The following is a 17,817-nucleotide window of genomic DNA, read 5'->3' as shown; positions in this document are numbered from 1 at the left end:
CATCCGATTCTGTTTTTAGGTGACCAGATGAGCTGGCCTTGCCTCTGTTCCCATTTCAGTGGCCCGACACCTGTGAAAAGTCAGTGAAAAGAGTACTTTGAATGAATGAATGAGGATTACATTGCATCATTCATCCAGGGGGAGCTCAAATGACTTTACAGCAATTGTTCCAACCACCACCAAAATGTCACTAAAATTCTTGTGGGAATAAGGATATATAATAGGAAGTGCAACAGACTGTAGCCCGTTGAAATTTCCACAGGGAACTTAGGAAGGCAGAACATAACCACATCAGTTAGAATCTGGCCAGGCATCAGACTAAGACGATACCACCAATAACTCACATGAGAATGTTATGGGAACTACAGCAATTGCGAAGAGGACACTACGTTCAGGGTTGGCTCCCGGCCCCAGCGCGCCAAGCGCATGCTTGGGGCGGCAAGCCGCCGGGGGCGCTCTGCCGGTTGCCGGGAGGGTGGCAGGCGGCTCCGGTGGACCTCCCGCAGGCGTCCCTGCGGAGGGTCCACTGGTCCCGCGGCTTCGGTGGAGCATCTGCAGGCACGCCTGCAGGAGGTCCACCAGAGCCGTGGGACCAGCGGACCCTCCGCAGGGACGCCTGCGGGAGGTCCACCGGAGCTGCGGGACCGGCGAGCGGCAGAGTGCCCCCCGTGGCGTGCCGCCATGCTTGGGGCAGCGAAATGGCTAGAGCCAGCCCTGACTACGTTCTAGGACTCTTCTGAAAGACTGTCTGCAGGAGCCCAGCATCCCTTATAGAGGGGGCTGATTCAGAACTTGCTCACAAAGGAGGCAGTGAGAGCTGGCAGACAGAGCACTGCACTGGAACTCACTATACCTAGTTCTATTCCTGGCTCTGCCACTGGCCTGTTGGTAAGCATGGGCAAGTCACTTCCCTGTGCCTCAGCTTCCCCATTTGTAAAATGGGAATAATACTGCTGAACTCTTTTTAAATCATTTTGAGATCTACTGATGAAAGGTGTGATAGGAGTGCTAGATAATATTATAATAAATCATGCAAATACTCACCAGCCACTACCCTGCTTTAATAGTAAGACATGTTGTCACATTGCAGCACAAGGTGATAAGAACATAAGAATGGTGATACTGGGTCACACCAGTGGTCCATCTAGCCCAGTATCCTGTCTTCCGACAGTAGCCAATACCAGGTGCTTCAGAGGGAATGAATAGAACAGGGCAATCATCAAGTGATCCATCCCCTATTGTCCACTCCCAGCTTCTAGCAAACAGAGGCTTGGGACATTCAGAGCATGGGATTGCATCCCTGCCCATCCTCGGATGGACCTATCCTCCACCTTTCTAGTTCTTTTGGGAATCCTATTATAGTTTTGACCTTCACAATATCTCCTAGCAAAGCGTTTTACAGGTAGACTGTGCATTGTGTGAACAAATACTTCCTCTTGTTTGTTTTAAATGGAGCCTTTTAATTTCATTGGGTGACTCCTGGTTCATGTGTTGTGTGAAGAGGTAAATAACACTTCCCTATTCACTTTCTCCACACCAGTCATGATTTGATAGATCTCTATCATATTCCTTCTTAGGGCTCATCTACACTGCCAGGACAGGGATGGTGTCACTAGTTTTCTGTTTGCCAGAAGCTGGGAATTGTTGACAGGGGATGGATCACTTGATGATTACCTGCTCTGCTCATTCCCTCTGAAGTACCTGGCACTGGCCACTGTCAGAAGACAGGATACTGGGCTAGATGGACCTTTGGTCTGATCCATTATGGCCATTCTTATGTTATGTTCTTATGCTCTCACCACTTAAGTTACATCATTCAGGGGTGTGAAAAAACCACCACCCCAAGCAAGATAACTTACATTGACTTAGTGCAGCGTGTATATGGCGTTATGTCAGCAGGAGATGTTCTCCTACCGACATAGCTTCCACCTCTCATTGATATGAATTACGTCAGCACTCCAAAATCAGATGCCGCTGCATTGATCACAACTGCACCGATTTAGTGTGGTAGTGAAGACAAGCCCCAAGTCTTCACTTGTCAAAGCTAAACTGTCCTAGTCTTTTTAGTCTCTTCTCACGTCGAAGCTGTTCCGTACCCCTACTCATTTTTGTTGCCTCTCTCTGTACCTTTTCCAATTCTAATGTAACTTTTTTGAGATGGGATGACCAGAACTGCAGGCAGTATTCATGGGGTGGGCGTACCATGGATTTATATAGCGGTATTATGATATTTTCTGTCCTGTTATCTATCCCTTTCCTAATGGTTACTAACCTTGTTTATTTTTTGATTACTGCTGCACACTGAGGGGATATTTTCAGAGAACTATCCAGATGACCCCAAGATCTTTTTCTTGAGCAGTAACAGCTAATTAAACCCCATCATTTAGTATGTGTAGCTGGAATATGTTTTCCTCTGTACATTACTTTGCATTTATCAACACTGAATTTCATTTGCCAGTCTGTTGCTCAGTCATGCAATTTTGAGAGATTTTTTTTTTTTTAACACTTCACTGTCAGCTTTGGACTTATCTTGAATAGTTTTGTATCATCTGCAAACTTCGCCACCTCACTGTTTATCCCTTTTTCCAGATCCTTTATGAATATGTTGAACAGCACTGGACTCAGTACAGCTCGCTGGGGAACCCCACTATTTACCTCTCCCATTGTGAAAATTGCCCATTTATTCCTAACCTTCATTTCCTGCCTTTTAACCAGTTAGTGATCCACGCGAGGATCTTCCTTCTTATCCCATGACTGCCTACTTTGCTTACGAGTCACTGGTAAGAGACCTTGTCAAAAGCTTTCTGAAAGTCCAAGTACATGACATCTACGGGATCATCTTTGTCCACATATTTGTTGACCTCCCTCAAAGAATTCTAATAGATTGGTGAGACGTGATTTCCCTTTACAGAAGCTGTGTTGACTCTTCCAACATATTGTGTTCATGTAGGTGTCTGATAATTCTGTTCTTTACTATAGTTTCAATCAATTTGCCTGGTAGAGATATTAGGCTTACTGGCCTGTAACTGCCAAGATTGTCTCTGGAGCCTTTAAAAAAATAAAATCACCATCACATTAGCTGGTACTGGGGCTGATTTCAGTGATAGGTTACATATCACAGTTAGTAAGTAGGTCAGCAGTTTCATGTTTGAGTTCAGAACTCTTGGGGGAATAGCATCTGGCCCTGGTGACTTATTACTGTTTCCAATTTGTTGAAAAGCCTCCTCTACTGACACGTCAATCTGGGTCGGTTCTTCAGATTTGTCACCTAAAGAATGACTCAGATGTGGGAATCCTCCTGGCATCCTCTGCAGTGAAGACTGATGCAAATAATTCATTTAGCTTCTCTGAAATGGCCTTGTCTTCTCTGAGTGCTCCTTTAGTCCAGTGGCCCCCATTGACTGTTTGACAGACTTCCTGTTTTCTGATGTACTTTAAAAAAAATTGGCTGTTCGTTTGTGTCTTTTTTTCTTAATTGCTCTTCAAATTCTTTTTCGTCCTGCCTAATTATACTTTCAGACATACCAGAGTGTTTTCCTTATTTTAAAAATTTGAAGTCAAATCCTACTATGTCTGATCTCCAGCTGCTTATTTTACTCTGTTGTGTAGCCCCGGTGGCATTTCTTTTTTTGGTCCTCATACTCTTTTGTTTGTTTTTTATTTAGGGGTATATATAGCTTGAGCCTCTATTACGGTGTTTTTAAAAAGTTGTCCTGCAGCTTGCAGGCATTTTACTCCTGTTGCTGTTCTTTTTAATATCTAGTTAACTAGCCTCCTCAATTTGCAGTTTCCCTTTTTGAAGCTATATACTGGTGTGGAGGGTTTCTTTGGAATCCCTCCAGAGTATGTTATATTTAATTATATTATGGTCATTATTACAGAGTTCAGCTATATTCACCTCTTGGACCAGATCCTGTGTGCCTCTTAAGACTAAATCAGTAATTGCCCTCACTTTGTTTGTTCCAGAACTAGCTGGTACAAGAAGAGCTCCAAGATCGAGCTGCAGATAGTGTCCAAGACATTGCAGTGTCATGGATTCATGGAGCAGGATCAGAAAGGGCTTCTTGGGTCAGTACTAGATAATCTCCAGCCCTGCAATGGTGCATGCGACTTCATTTTTTAAAGAAACCCCCAGCCCCCTGAATATTTAACTGTCTTGACTTGCTTTAAGAATCCCTAGACATGGCAACCTCACATCAATTCAGTTTCATGTTCGCTTTCTCAAGCTTCAAAGATACAAATAAATGGACATGCGAATTCCTAATGGTCCATTCTCTGCTCAGTGGCCGACAGGGCCAGTCTTCATTATCTAATCCCCCCATGCAGTGCAGGGATAATCACAAGCAAGAGTCAATTATATTGGTGAGGAGGCAGCAAAAATGAGATTCGCAGTCTGCCCTGAAATGCTGAAGATGACTCAGCTTGTTCAAAGTTTCAGCCCTTTCTGAGCATTCTCGCTATTGCTGCTACAATGGACAGTCCCTTCCCACACGCCCCCACCAGTTGCTCTAGGAACACATGGGGGGCAGGGATTGCACAACGTAGTCTCCACAACCCCTACCACCCTGCTCTAGTTGTCCATAAGGAGCCAGGGCCAAGCTGGTGTTGCAGGGAGTCCTGAAGCCACTGCCACCCATCTCTCCCCTGACTGGCGCCTGCCCACCCACAGCTAGAACTACATGAGGGACCAGAGCTCTGCTCCCCATCCACCAGTCAGAGGAGTCCAGCTCTGTCACTCCTACCACCCGCTGAGGAGACCTGTCCACCTCAGAAACCAAAGGGAGCTCATTCCCCAACTGACCACCCAGCTCATCTGAAGAGGGGATCCACTTTCCACGTAACATCCCACAGACAGACTTAGGGAAAACCCACCCTTGCTACCATCACCACCGCTGCTGCTAGGAACAGCTGCCAGATAGGGGTGACACATAGGGGTACCTCAGTGTGGTATTGGTGAGAGGGAGCATGTTGGATTGAAGGGTAGTAAGCCAGGGGGGCATGGAGTGGAAGAACTGACTGATTTGAATAGGAGAAGAGTATGAAGACAGAGTTTTGCTGAGGGAAGAGGGAAAAGTATCCAAGCCAGGGAATCTTGTAGGTCTGAGACGGAACATGTCTGAAGAAGTCTCTCATTAAAATTTTGGTAGCATGCTGCTGAAACTACCCCTCTAATGTATGGCTTCTACAGGCCAGAGCTGCCTCGAACACACCTAGAAAGCTGTCCCTGTGTTTTAAAGGGATCACAGTGGAGGCAAATCTTATGTACCGAATGGATATTTCACATGTGGTCTTGCTTACCATTAGCCAAACGGGAAAAGGCACCTTGCTAAGGATTTGTGAGCTATCAGACGTGACAGATTGAACGCCAGCACACCACAGGATAGAGAACAGCCATGGCTCATTCACAACGTAGAGATTAACGCTTAGGTTCGCGGCGGTGTATTCCCTGCCGAGAAAGATAATGGAGCGGAAGGTTAGTATCTCTGTAAGTACAGCATACAGAAGACACAAAATACTATGTGCTATGCATGGGTGATTTGCGTGAAATAAATACAAAGGGAGATTAGAGTCATCTGACAAAACAGCATGCTTTTTAATATTGGCCAGATTGGAAATTTGGTGAAGTAGGTCATTTGGAAATGCAAGATCTCGTCCCGCCTTAAAACCTATTAAACCACTATTTTGATCTTAAAAGCTTTATTCACTCACCAGAACAGATTCTGGATTAGATATACATAAATCTCTCACCCCATGGTGGTATGCTGGACACATTTTTAAAAAGTGTCCCTAATTACAGTGATGTAAAATTAACAGCCACTGCAGAAGCCTATAATACTGAAAGGGCAAGTCACTGAATTAAACTGGAGACTGATGGAAGAGTCAGTCATACTCTTACTCTTCTGCCCGGGTCTGGACATAGATTTATGGGGCTCTTGTTTGCTAACCAAAGAGGTCTCAAGTCTTCTGAATGCTTGAATCCATTTTTCAAGGGGTTTGCTCCAGAGGCCAGAACACAAGACTGGGAGACAAGAACTCTGGAGTTGCACTGCAGATATTGATCCTGTCTGTGGCCCTGAGTAAGTCACTCTTCTGCAGTTTCCCAATCTGTAATATGGAAATAATGCTCATACATCGCCGTGAGGGACTGTGACAATTTGTTAACATTTGCCAAGTACTCTGAAGATGGTCAATGCTATATGTAATGACGGAGGTAGCACCAGGCTGTTAATATGATCTGATGACACTGAATGCTGAGGGTGAAGCTATACACTCTTGAAAACAATGCTGGTAGTGCTGAGTAAGCACAGCACTGCATATACACTAGTTAGGACATTTATTTTGGGGTAAAGGATGGCATTTCATCAGGGTTTATTCAATCTATGTGGCTGGTAGCTCCCCAGTTAATGAGTCTGTTGAAGGACTGTGGCAATGTCCCTTTGAATCCTATGGTTGACCCTTCAGTTTGCCGACATGGCAGATTTGAGGTTGCTGAGGCACACAGAATGGAGCCAGGATAATTAGAACAAATCAACACACAATTGCCGAGTGGGCATCCCTTCTCCATAATCCTCCAAGAGCCGGACAATGAATGGAAAGGAGAAAAGGTGGGCAAGGCTTTGTTCTACCCAGATCACCGGGGCTACCAGGCAATCATAAGATTGCTCCTTGTAGCACTTCGGCAGAGCGGGTTCCTCTAGCTCCGTTACGTGGCCTGATTTTGTTTTCAGCAGCGGCAACGCACTTTCATTAACCACATTCATATTACTAGCTACTCTGTGCAAACATGGTGTGTGTAGCAGAAAAAGAGGATTCAGTTTGAGTTTAACACAGCGGTTGCCATTACAGGGTCAATTCTTTAGTAGAAGGAATCTGACCATTAAAAAAGGAGACGGGTGCATTTGAGCCAAAATTGATGTGGATTTAAAAGGGTGTATTTATTTCTAATACAGCAGCATCAAGAGGATCCAACTGTGCTGTTCCTCCTACCTATGATGGAGGAACTTAATCGAAATGGACTAGACAAAGGATGGGATGGGAAACAGAGGCACAGAGAGGGGAACTGACTTGCCCAAGGTCACACAGCAAGTCAGTGGGAGAGCTGGGAACAGAACCCAGGTCTCTGAACACCCCATTACTGGACCTCTCTGCCTCTCATGCAGTGGAAGTTACAGGGCATATTTTGCCTTCATTCCTTCCTCATCCCTTTGGCACAGTGTTGGTCTTCAAGGCAGGGCCTGGATCGATCTACATGTCTGGACAGCTCCCTCTGACACAGTGCAGCTCAGCACTGATCCTCAGTGGCAGCCTGCACTGCAATAGCACAATCTGGCCCTTAGCCATTTCACGTCCACGTGTGGTGAACTCTGTTTTTCAAAAACCAGCATCGGTTACAATGTGATACACTGCAGTTCAGTCATCAGTCCTTACCTACACAACAGGACCCACTTTCCTTTCCAGCTCTAAAGTATTATCTCCTCTCCCAAACCATTTGATTTCCATATGTTTTCTTAAAGACCAAGTCAAGCTTGGCAAGCAATAAATCCTAAAAATTAACAGGGCCACTTAGGGGCAAAACATCCCTTATCTGTTTAACTGTAGCTGTTGAGGTCATATTGATTCACACTCTATGAAATTCAAATGCCACATACTACCAAGAAGTAACATGGCATTGGCTAATTAAAGATGAGACGAGGCTGATTTAAACAGGGTCGTTAAAAGACTGAGTTCAAATTTATCGGCACAAAGTAACGTCTGAAAGAACTCAGGAGCTTGGCCTAAAATCAGAGGTTCACAGCAGCAGCAGCAGCTCAGGAGCAGATGCATGAGACGCAAAGGGCAGTTGTTAATTGGGTTGAAAAACTGGCTGGACGTGCTTTGTATGAGACGCCTGAACTTCCTCTGAAGATGGTATTGGAATGAGAATCAGATTATTAATATTTTGATTTCTAAAAGGTTCCCTTAATGTCGTCACACACTAGACTCCATGTAAAAAACTATTAAGATTAGCCACTCTCTCCTCCTGCTTCCATGACCCTCACTTGGAAATGGACCATAATATAAATCAAAGAATATCAGGGTTGGAAGGGACCTCAGAAGGTCATCTAGTCCAACCCCCTGCTCAAAGCAGGACCAATCCCCAAGACCCCCAGGTGGCCCGCTCCAGGACTGAACTCACAACCCTGGGTATAACAGGCCAATGCTCAAACCAGTGAGCTATTCTCCCCTCCCCCAGGATCTTTGGCAAAAGTACTAGTGTGGCACAGGTATTTAAACTACACAACCTGCTTTACTGTCCAAGGAGTCAGATCCAGGGCTGCCCTTGGTCTAGATTATCACACAATGGTCCCAGTTTGAATTGGACTGGCCCATGTCTTAGGATCTCACTGTAAATAACTAAAAAGGTATCAGGAAAGATCTTTGATATCCATGCAACCAGCGGTGCTGGAACCAGGGGCGCTGCTGCACCACCACTCCTGCCTCGGCTTGGAGTAGTAAAAACAAACACCAAACACATGGTTTCCATCATAGTCCCCCCTCCACTATACAAATTATTCCAGCACCTCTACCAGCATCATCATTAAAATGTCTCAGCGCTGTGAGATCAAGGTCTCCACACCAGCAAGGGATGCCTGTCCTAGAGGAGAACATTTTAACACAAGGCATTCCAGGTTGTATCCCCTTTACCATGCTGATAATTAGCAGGACATAAAACTTTTATCAAGAAACCTCTTTCACGACCACTAGGTGCTAGCGGCAAAGCCTTAATGCAGAAGCAATAATGTAATACATTTTATTCCCTAATACACACAGCTGAGAAGTCTTTAAAGGCTCAGCTCAGCTGCCTCACTGCTCCCTCAGGACATTAATCCTGTAAATCCTTCTAAACTGGCCAGCTCCCAGAAAATAATACCTGAAAACTGCCCAGAAAGGACAATTCCTAGGTGGCTCTGCTGAGGACACTTGGTCTGGGGACTGAGGCAGGTTTCCTGCAGTGGGTTGGCTAGATTACCAATGGCCAGGATCAAGGGGTGGAAGAGCATGTTGGAGGAAAGGGAGAGAGACTGAGGAGGAACCTCATCTGAGTCTTCAGCCCTTCAGCACTGCAAGGGTTGAGTCCATTGTCTCGTGACTGACAAAAGTCTTCAAGACAATAATGAGAGAGGTAGCCGTGTTAGTCTGGATCTGTAAAAGCAGCAAAGAATCCTGTGACACCTTATAGACTAAAGATGTTTTGGAGCATGAGCTTTCGTGGGTGAATACCCACTTCGTCAGATGCATGTGCATCTGACGAAGTGGGTATTCACCCACGAAAGCTCATGCTCCAAAACGTCTGTTAGTCTATAAGGTGCCACAGGATTCTTTGCTGCTTTCAAGACAACAACTGGTTTTGTGGTGGGGTGGGGTGGGCGAGAGAGAGAGATGCTTCTATATACGCTAATACTGACTAACTCTTATACAGCACTTTCATCATAGATCTCAAAGCACTTTACAAAGGTGGTCAGGATCACTAGCTCCATTTTACAGATAGGGAAACTGAGGCACAGACAGGTGACATGACTTGCCCAAAGACAGAGAGCAGACCAGTGGCACACAGGGGTACAGAGCCCGTGTCTCCTGAGTCCCAGTCTCTACCCCTAGGCAGTGAGGCCTAGTGGCATGAACTCCGTTTCAGCTATGGCCCTGCTTGCCAGTGCCCCTCTGGGCCCCACTCGGACACAACCGCAGCACAAACCAGTGCTATGGAACATTGGAAGAGAACTGTGACAGGTTTATGGCTTGAGAGTCTGCTCTGCATCTGCATGTCACTGTGGGTAGTTCTCAGCATCTCGCTCAGAACGGAGCCTCCTTTTGCCTCTTTTCCTTGATGGAAGCTCAGCCTCAGTTTGCTCAGTGACCCATTGATTCATGTGTTACTCAGGAAATTATTCACAAGAAATCACAATCCCATTAACTGCTTTTCTTGTACTTTCGGCCTGGCCTATGTCTTGCTCTCCTTTGCCTGAGGTAGCTGTGAAAACAGGGCTGACAAATTCCAGGGGGCTCTAGTAGGAGACACTAAGGCCCTCCCATCATCAAGTGGCAACATGGTACTGCTGCATGCACATTGCCATGTGATGCCAAGGAACTGTCTGGTGAGAAAAGGAGGCCTGTGCGTCTTTCACTCCTGCCTGCCAGTAGGGCAAGTGAACCTAGCTGAGTGTTTCAATAGGAACCTACAGAGCAGATGAGAAGGACGTCACACCATTCTGCAGTCTCTTTACCTCACTTGGTCTTCCACTCCCAGGACCTGTAGCTGAGGAGGCATTTCCTGCTGTCTCCTATGGACCAGCAGATACGATGGACCCATTAAAGGGGGAAATGGGGTCTGTCCTTGATTGACGTGACGTTGCCACTATAAACGCTCCCCCACCGGACAGTGAAGCTCCCGCCGGACAGCCAGCGATATGCCCAGGTAAGTGGGAGCAGTTCTTTGTTGCGGAAGGACAGCAGCTGCCTGGAAACCAGTAGGCCAACGACCCGCAAATTTCAGGGCCATAAGGGACCATGGTGATCACCAAAACCCGTGGGTTGAGCCCCAGGTCCCGGTTTCTGGTTTGACCACAGGTTGGGAACACAGCAAGCCTCCATGGGAAGGGATGAGGGAGTGGCTATATACTTTGGCTTTGCAAAATGCACAAAGCACACTAGGGTGACCAGATAGCAAGTGTGAAAAATTGGGACAGCGGATTGGGGGGGGGGGGGGGTAATAGGAGCCTATAAAAGAAAGCCTCAAATATCGGGACTGTCCCCATAAAATCAGGACATCTGGTCACCCTACAGCACATGCACAGAGCAAGTGCAAATTCACACCAGTGAAAGCTGAGGCCCGCACCTGATGTCCTCACTGGTGACCTTAGTGTACCGCAGGTTCAGCTGTTTGATGCCTTTGTCTCTCAAGCGCTCCGCATCTGCTTTGATGTCAGAAGTCTGCTGGAAACCTGGTGCAATTTGCCTCACCAGCTGCCGCTCCGTGTTGGGCAGCCACATCACCTGGAGATACAGAGAGAGAGAGTCAATAAATTGAGTCTGATGAAAGAGATGATTCTCAAATACGGAAACCTGTTTGCAGCTGGGAAAGCGTTAGGAATCTGGGCTCTGAGCAGTTTGGAGTACAGAGAAGTGGGAAGGACAGCCAAGCCACAGGGTTTGCACTAATGCCATAATCAGCTTAAAGGGACTTAAAGCCTCACACGTCTTTACTTGACTGCACTTTGAATGCGGGGCTGATTAGCTGGCGCTGTGGGGTCTTGGCACCAGACTTTCACCTTGAGAGACACGGGTTTAAATCCTAACCCAGAGGACAAGGGATAAGGAATTGGAAGGTTTCATGCTAAAATGCACTTTGCGCCTATCAAAACATCCAGTTCAGCACAAGAAGGACCCATAGAAAGGATACCAGGCAGGCTCTGGCGGAGCTGGGTAGAAAAAGCTTTCCACCGACTGCCCAAATTATGTCAGGCTCAAACTAGCATTATCCAGTCTTCACTTCCATCAGCACTAAATCCGTTCAAACCTTGCAATTTTTAGCGCTTCCCATTCCGATTTCAAAGCACTGTATACACATTAGCTTAATCAATTTATAATGACAGGTTCTACCTCAGTTACAAGGTCTGGGCTCGACGCAGGAATTACTGCGTGAAAATTTTTGGTGTTATGCAGGAGATCAGATCTGATGATCAAACTGGACCCTTCTGGCCTTAAATTCTACTAATCTATGAAGAATAGCTAATCAATGCTCACCTAATAATGCACCAGAACAGTTTAAAGCAGGTTATGCACATTTTCAGCCAGCTAGGCTGGAATTCTGGAGCAAAGGAGTTCAGTTCATATAACTAGGCAGAGTGCATCAAAATGGATTTTGGTCTCACTGCCAAGGGCTTGTATTTTAATAATTATTTTGCTCACCTCCTTACATTCACTCACCCACACAATTGCAAAGAGGAGAACACGATTCCCCTTGTGGTGAAATGAGCTCCAGGAAAGCTGACTGAGATTCAAACAGGCTCACAAAAATAAATAAATAAAATAAATAAATAATCTGGTGGTGCGGCCTCAGGGTTAATTGAAACTCGGGTGGAAACGGTAGTCATTAGAAAGACAGATGGGAGCTAAAAATGGATCCTTCCCCCAGGCTAATCATTTCATAGATGTGATTGCTAAACATTTCCATTTTTCTCTGCATACATATGTATTATTCACCTAATTGGAAAGTCTGAAATATTTCACAGTCACAAGATGTGCAGCTGCTTAGCACATTAGCATGTTTGACTGTAAGCTACTTTCAACAATTTAAAATCAGAAGGGAAGGAGGGGGAAACCTCAGATGTTTCCCATTTTGGTTGGGCTGAGCAGATGTCACATTTCAAGAGTTGCCCCAATGCCCCAAGGTTTGAACTTGGGGAATGGGAATCTTCGCTCTGCAGTAGCTCCTGCCACTTCCAGCTTCTCCCACCCTGAAAGAATCGTTGCTTAAAGGAAGAAAGCGGGTGCTGGGGGCTCATGCCACTAACAGGGTTTCCCAGGGGCTGGGACAAGGCTGCAGGTTAAGCAGCTGGAGTGAGTGAGCGAGCAAGCAGGACCCTCCGGAGCCCTGGGGAGAAGCAAAGGCAGAGGGACAGCTGCTTCCTGGGACAGAGCAGGTGTGGATGGGATTTCTGCCAACAGGAGCTGCCTGCGTTCATGGTTGTTCCTACTTCTGTTCAGGGAAACAGGACCACAAGCATGTTCTGTAAATAAACAGATCACGCTAAGATACCCTGACTCCGCATCACTGATTTCTCATCCAAACCCAAACCACCATCCTGCAAGGTGCCGCATTTTGGGAACTATCTGGGCAAATGGGCAACAATTCCTTGAAAGGTGGGAAGAGGCAGGAACTGATGGGGGCTTGCTGTAGAGGGAGGCTTCCCTTCGCTTTTCTACTGAAACCCGGCTCTGGGGATTAGCTGGACACACAGGAAGGAGCTTCTTGTGCTAGAGGAGTCTCACTTGTCCTGCTGCTGGGGGCAAAGGGAAGAGCGTTAGCACAGCCACTCACATGAAGAGGTCTGCGATTGTCTCTGCATCCGTCACCCCCGATGGCAGGACCTAGCACCGTTCAGCCTCACAGAACATTGGGGTCAAGCTGCGACAAGGCCCCCTGGTACCGTACTGTCTGCATCCTCATTTCCCTGGGACAGCCCCAGCAAATTGTGTGCTCCGGGGTGGCCCAAATCCTGGTGCACCCCAAACAGCACTCACATTGCAAGAGAGCAGTGCAAGAGAACAATGAGCGAGGCTTTCTGGGATTGAAACGCCCCAGACCATTGGGGGTTAGAGGGTGGACAATATCATCGGGAAGTGGGCAGCGTGGTTTCACCACAGCTAAGCACAGAGGAGGTCAAAAGCCTCTACAGCAGGAGAAGGAAAACTGGCCAGAAAGCAGTTTTCTGCCTAGAACCCTGATTTCTCCAGTTACTAAAGCAACTGCTCTTCTTTGGAGTTTGAAAAAGCCAGCCCACGAGCCTCTGTCTCCAAAGCGCTGCAGGACTTACAGCCTGCTGCTGGATCCCTGACTCCAGAATGGTCTGCAGGGTAATGTTGATGTAAGTGCTGTAGTACGGATGATCTCGAGGCAGGTCCTGAAAGTTCAAGATCACTGACGTGTTGTCCTTGGCAATCTGCAACATATCAGCCAGCTTACAGACTGATTGGTTTGCTGCTTCCAGATAATCTGAATCTGAGAGGGAGCCAGCAGTCCAGAAGGGGTCACTCTGAAAACAGACAAGGGTCAGAGTTATTGTCATGTAACTGGGGTCCCTGCTGTGACAGGAGGGCAGACAGAACCCATTTTCTGCCCATGTCGTGGTGGCAATAAAGTTACCTCTGGCAGCTGCCCCTGAAATCTGCCTTGTGACTAGCCAAGCTACTAGGGAAAGTTGGCCAAGTGTTTTCCAACACAACGTTTTTTTTGCCAGAAAATACTGATTCATCAAAACAGATGACTTTCCTGGGAAAGGGTTGGTTTCAATTCAGTTTTAGTCAGGAAAGGTTTCTCAGGTCCAGGATGGAATTGCTGGTCAGAGAGAGAGACAGGCAACCCAGACCTCAGAATGCCCCATAGGCCGATGATTGGGGGCATTCCCTGGGAAGGTGAGAGCCCCAAGTCCAAGTCCTTGCTGTGAATCAGGCAGACAGAGTTGAATCTCAGCCTCACACATCCCAGGTGAGCCCCTTGGTCCCTGAGCTGCTGGGTATTCTGTGATCTCTCTCTCTCTCCTCCCCTCACACTCTTGTTTTTCATGAAAAATTTCACGAGGCCTCAGTTACATCTTGGAACGGGAACCATATTTGAATTCTCAGAAATTTTCACAGGGTGGGAAACAGTTTCCCACCCAGCTCTACTGGTAGGTCTCAGTCCCAATAAGTAACAATCAAGCAAAGTCTTTCATACCAGGAGGCAGTGTGGGCCCAGCAAACAAGGCACTGAACTAGGTGCCAGGAGAGATGGCTTCTATTTTCAGTCTGACACCGACTTGCTGAACGACTCTGGGCAAATCCTCCCTGTCCCTCAGTTTTCCCATTGGAGGATATGATGCACGCACTTACGAGGAGTACTGTGTGCAGTTCTAGTCACCCTATTTAGGCTATAGCATAAATAAAAGGGGGTTGGAAATGGGTGAGGAGTACAAACAAGAGCATGAAAATACATCTGAAGAGTCTGGGAACATCTAATTCAGCCTATTTCATAATATAGAAACAGAAAGGTGGAAACAGAAAAGTGGAAAATTCAAAACGGATGAAGAAAATATTAATTAGCCTGTGGAACTCACTGCCACAAGATATGAGGGAGGTCAAGAGTTTACTGTGCTTCTATAAAGGACTGGATGAATACAAAGAATATCCAGAGTTATAACAGATTCATAGATTTGGTGGCCAGAAGTGACCACTGTGATTATCTAGTCTGAACTCCTGTATAGTAAGGCCGTAAGATTTCCCAGAATTGATTTAAAAATTCACAATGATGAAGGATCCACCACAAGCCTTGGTAAGTTATTCCAAAGGTTAATTATGCTCACTTAAAAATGTGCACTTTATTTCCAGCCATACAATCTTGTTTTACTTTTGTCTGCTAGGACTGAAGAGGCCACTATAGTAAGGATTGAAAACCCAAAACAATTTTGTAAGAGATTTAAACCTTCCTGCTTCAGAGAATAAAACAGCCTCTCACCATGAGCGATCAAAAGGAAGTTTTCCCTTGGGGAAAGTTATCCCAGCACAGCTTCCTGAAGGGTTTCTTGCCCCTTCCTCTGAAGACGTCGGTACAGGTCACTGTTGGATACAGGATCCGGGGCCAGACAGACCAGTGATCTGATCCAATCTAGTAGAATTATTGTGTTTCTCTACTTACATCCTTTCTAATGTGCTGTGGGACCCTTGAATGAAAAGTGCCATGCTTTGGTTTAAGACCATCTAAACATTATCATCCAACCACAAAGAGTAACGAGAAGGCAACCATGGGAAACACTACAAAAAAGCAGCCCTTCGGTGATAAGAACAAGAGATAGTGCTGACCCTTTAGATCAGTGGTGCCCAAACTCTTCCTGTTGCACCCCTAACTCCCTTACCAGTAACGGAATCTGTCTGTGCCCTCCCCCCTCCATTACTGCACAATTGGCACATCAGAAGAGGTTGGGTTGAAGGCGGAGCTAAGAGCAGAACTGAGGATAGGGGAGGAGCAGAAGCAGAGCCGCGGCTGGGGCGGGAACAAGGGGCTGAGAGGAACTGTGGCTGGGGGACGGAGCAGGGGGCCAAGCGGGATGGGGCTGGCTCGGGCCCTGCTGCACGCCCCCTGAATGTTCCTCCCCCTGCCTCCCCCAGGGGGGCAGCCCCACAGTTTGGGGACCACTGCTTTAGACATTCTTCCCATGCAGCAGGAAGTTATTTGGGTTTTGTTTTGTTTGGGAACTCAGTGACGTTCAAAGAGAATTTACTCTGCAGGCCAATGAACCAGACAGACAGAATTACAAAGGGAGTCCATAATCGGTTGCAGCACTATAGTGACACTGCCGGACAGATGTTGTGGCAGAGGAAATGCTAGATGCCACTATCAACAAGTCACTTCAGATGGATCCAGAGCTGCCAGTCCCCAATACGCTGTGCAGTCTGGAGAAGTTCCTTATCTGACAATGCAGAGGCGCTGCGATGTATTCATGAAATCTGTGTCACTTTCCATTAAACGTCCATGTCATCTCTATTGCACTCAGCCGAGAGTGAATCTGCCGTCAGCCCTGAGCTTTGTAAGGAAAGAAACGGTATTTGATAAAAAATGGAGACCTTTTCTGCTCAGAATCCATTCACCCCACCCTATGATTTACATGTCAATCCACACACAGGAGGCATGGTGAGGGTTATTAAAAGCAAAATAAAAAGAGGAGGCATATTTGCTGTTGGACTGGCAAATTGGATTAAGGATTTTAAAAACATTAGAACACAACAGGGTTTTTGCAACATCCCACTGATGTGCAGAGAGAAAGCAGAATACAACCATAAGTTCTCATCTCCGAGGGGCTCACAATCAGGAGTATTTTAGCAAGAAAGGACAGGTGCTATATTCTCTGTAAGGAGCTGATTCAATATAAACACATCTCTTCTTTGCCTCTGCCTAACATGAGGATGGAGGAAGATTTTGACTGATGAGGAGTAACTCTGGAGGGCCTGCTGGGAGAACTCACGGCAGTAACAATAAGGAACAACACTTTTATGTCCTATTTTCTTCATCTCTAAAAAGGGGAACTGAGAAACAGTGTAAGTGGCTTGCCCATCTTCTCAAGCAGCTGAGCAGCTTTAGAAGCCAGGTCTCTTTACTCTTAATCCATTGCCCTATCAACCGGCCACCAGTTCCCAGCAGATGCAAATGCAAAATTCAATGTTTGTGCACACGAGTCAGAGGTTCAGGATGTGCAAACACAGACCAATGCTTGGGCATTCTGTTTCAGAACCGCGGTGGGGGCCTCTGGAAGATTCCTTCAATCGACAGGCTGGAACTGGCTATGATGCTGTGCCAACCAAACAATCAGAATGGCAGAGCTAAGTTACCTGGTGCCACACGGTGAGCAGAGGGTAGAGTTGAAAGGGGTTCACAGAGCAGCATAGGGGAAGCCTGGCTTGGTCCATTTACCCTTCATTAAACCCTTTTACTGAGGGGACGGCAGCAATCTCATCCACCTGACACGGTCTGTGGTGTGAACTTTCATCCAATGTCCTGACTTTGGATACAGGGTACACAGCTCCCCCATTCCCTCCCTGCACCCAGATGGTAGGGACCCAATCTTCAGTACATTATCGCACGCACCTTTAGGAACCATTCTCCAGCATTAAGCCTCTCCAGGTCAGTCCAGTTGAACATGTAAGAATGCTCGTAAGCCAGCTCTGGAAACACATCCTCCACGTTAGTTGTCCTCCTGAGCGTCTCATCATGCATAAGAAACGGAACCCCATCATAGCTGCAAAGCAAACAAGCATCTTCGTTAACCTGTGGCTATTCGCTAGCACGTACACCACATCAGAGAAGGACAGTTGGTGTCTGCTCCACCCTCTCTCCAGCTTTTCAGACCGGGGTTAAAATGTGGTCAAGATCTCAATTAATTTTGCGGGCCCTTAATGTTCTTGCTTCATTTACAAAGCTACACACACAGGAGAGAAAAATCTCTAAAATGCATTGCAGATGCTTCCATCCATTTCAAGGTTTACACAGCTCCATCCTTAACTTAGAGTTTCTCTTAGGATTTGGTAAAC

The 17,817-nt window shown here is 46.6% G+C and overlaps 1 protein-coding gene across 3 annotated transcripts in view; it reads right to left on the bottom strand.

Annotated features, from left to right (window-relative positions):
* Window positions 1–17,817, bottom strand: part of GDPD5 (glycerophosphodiester phosphodiesterase domain containing 5) — a 332,218-nt gene that overhangs the window by 17,711 nt on the left and 296,690 nt on the right. For all 3 annotated transcript variants that reach the window (XM_030557463.1, XM_030557472.1, XM_030557479.1), the window contains 4 exons: window positions 17,375–17,525; window positions 13,575–13,793; window positions 10,874–11,031; window positions 5,299–5,446 (listed from right to left, as the gene is read on the bottom strand). In XM_030557463.1, the coding sequence (XP_030413323.1) occupies window positions 5,299–5,446; window positions 10,874–11,031; window positions 13,575–13,793; window positions 17,375–17,525 (676 nt within the window). The remainder of the gene's footprint in view (window positions 1–5,298; window positions 5,447–10,873; window positions 11,032–13,574; window positions 13,794–17,374; window positions 17,526–17,817) is intronic.

The sequence above is a fragment of the Gopherus evgoodei genome, chromosome 1 (genome assembly GCF_007399415.2).
Source record: "Gopherus evgoodei ecotype Sinaloan lineage chromosome 1, rGopEvg1_v1.p, whole genome shotgun sequence".
NCBI classification, from domain to species: Eukaryota; Metazoa; Chordata; order Testudines; family Testudinidae; genus Gopherus; species Gopherus evgoodei.
This window is presented reverse-complemented; position numbering and strand designations above follow the sequence as displayed.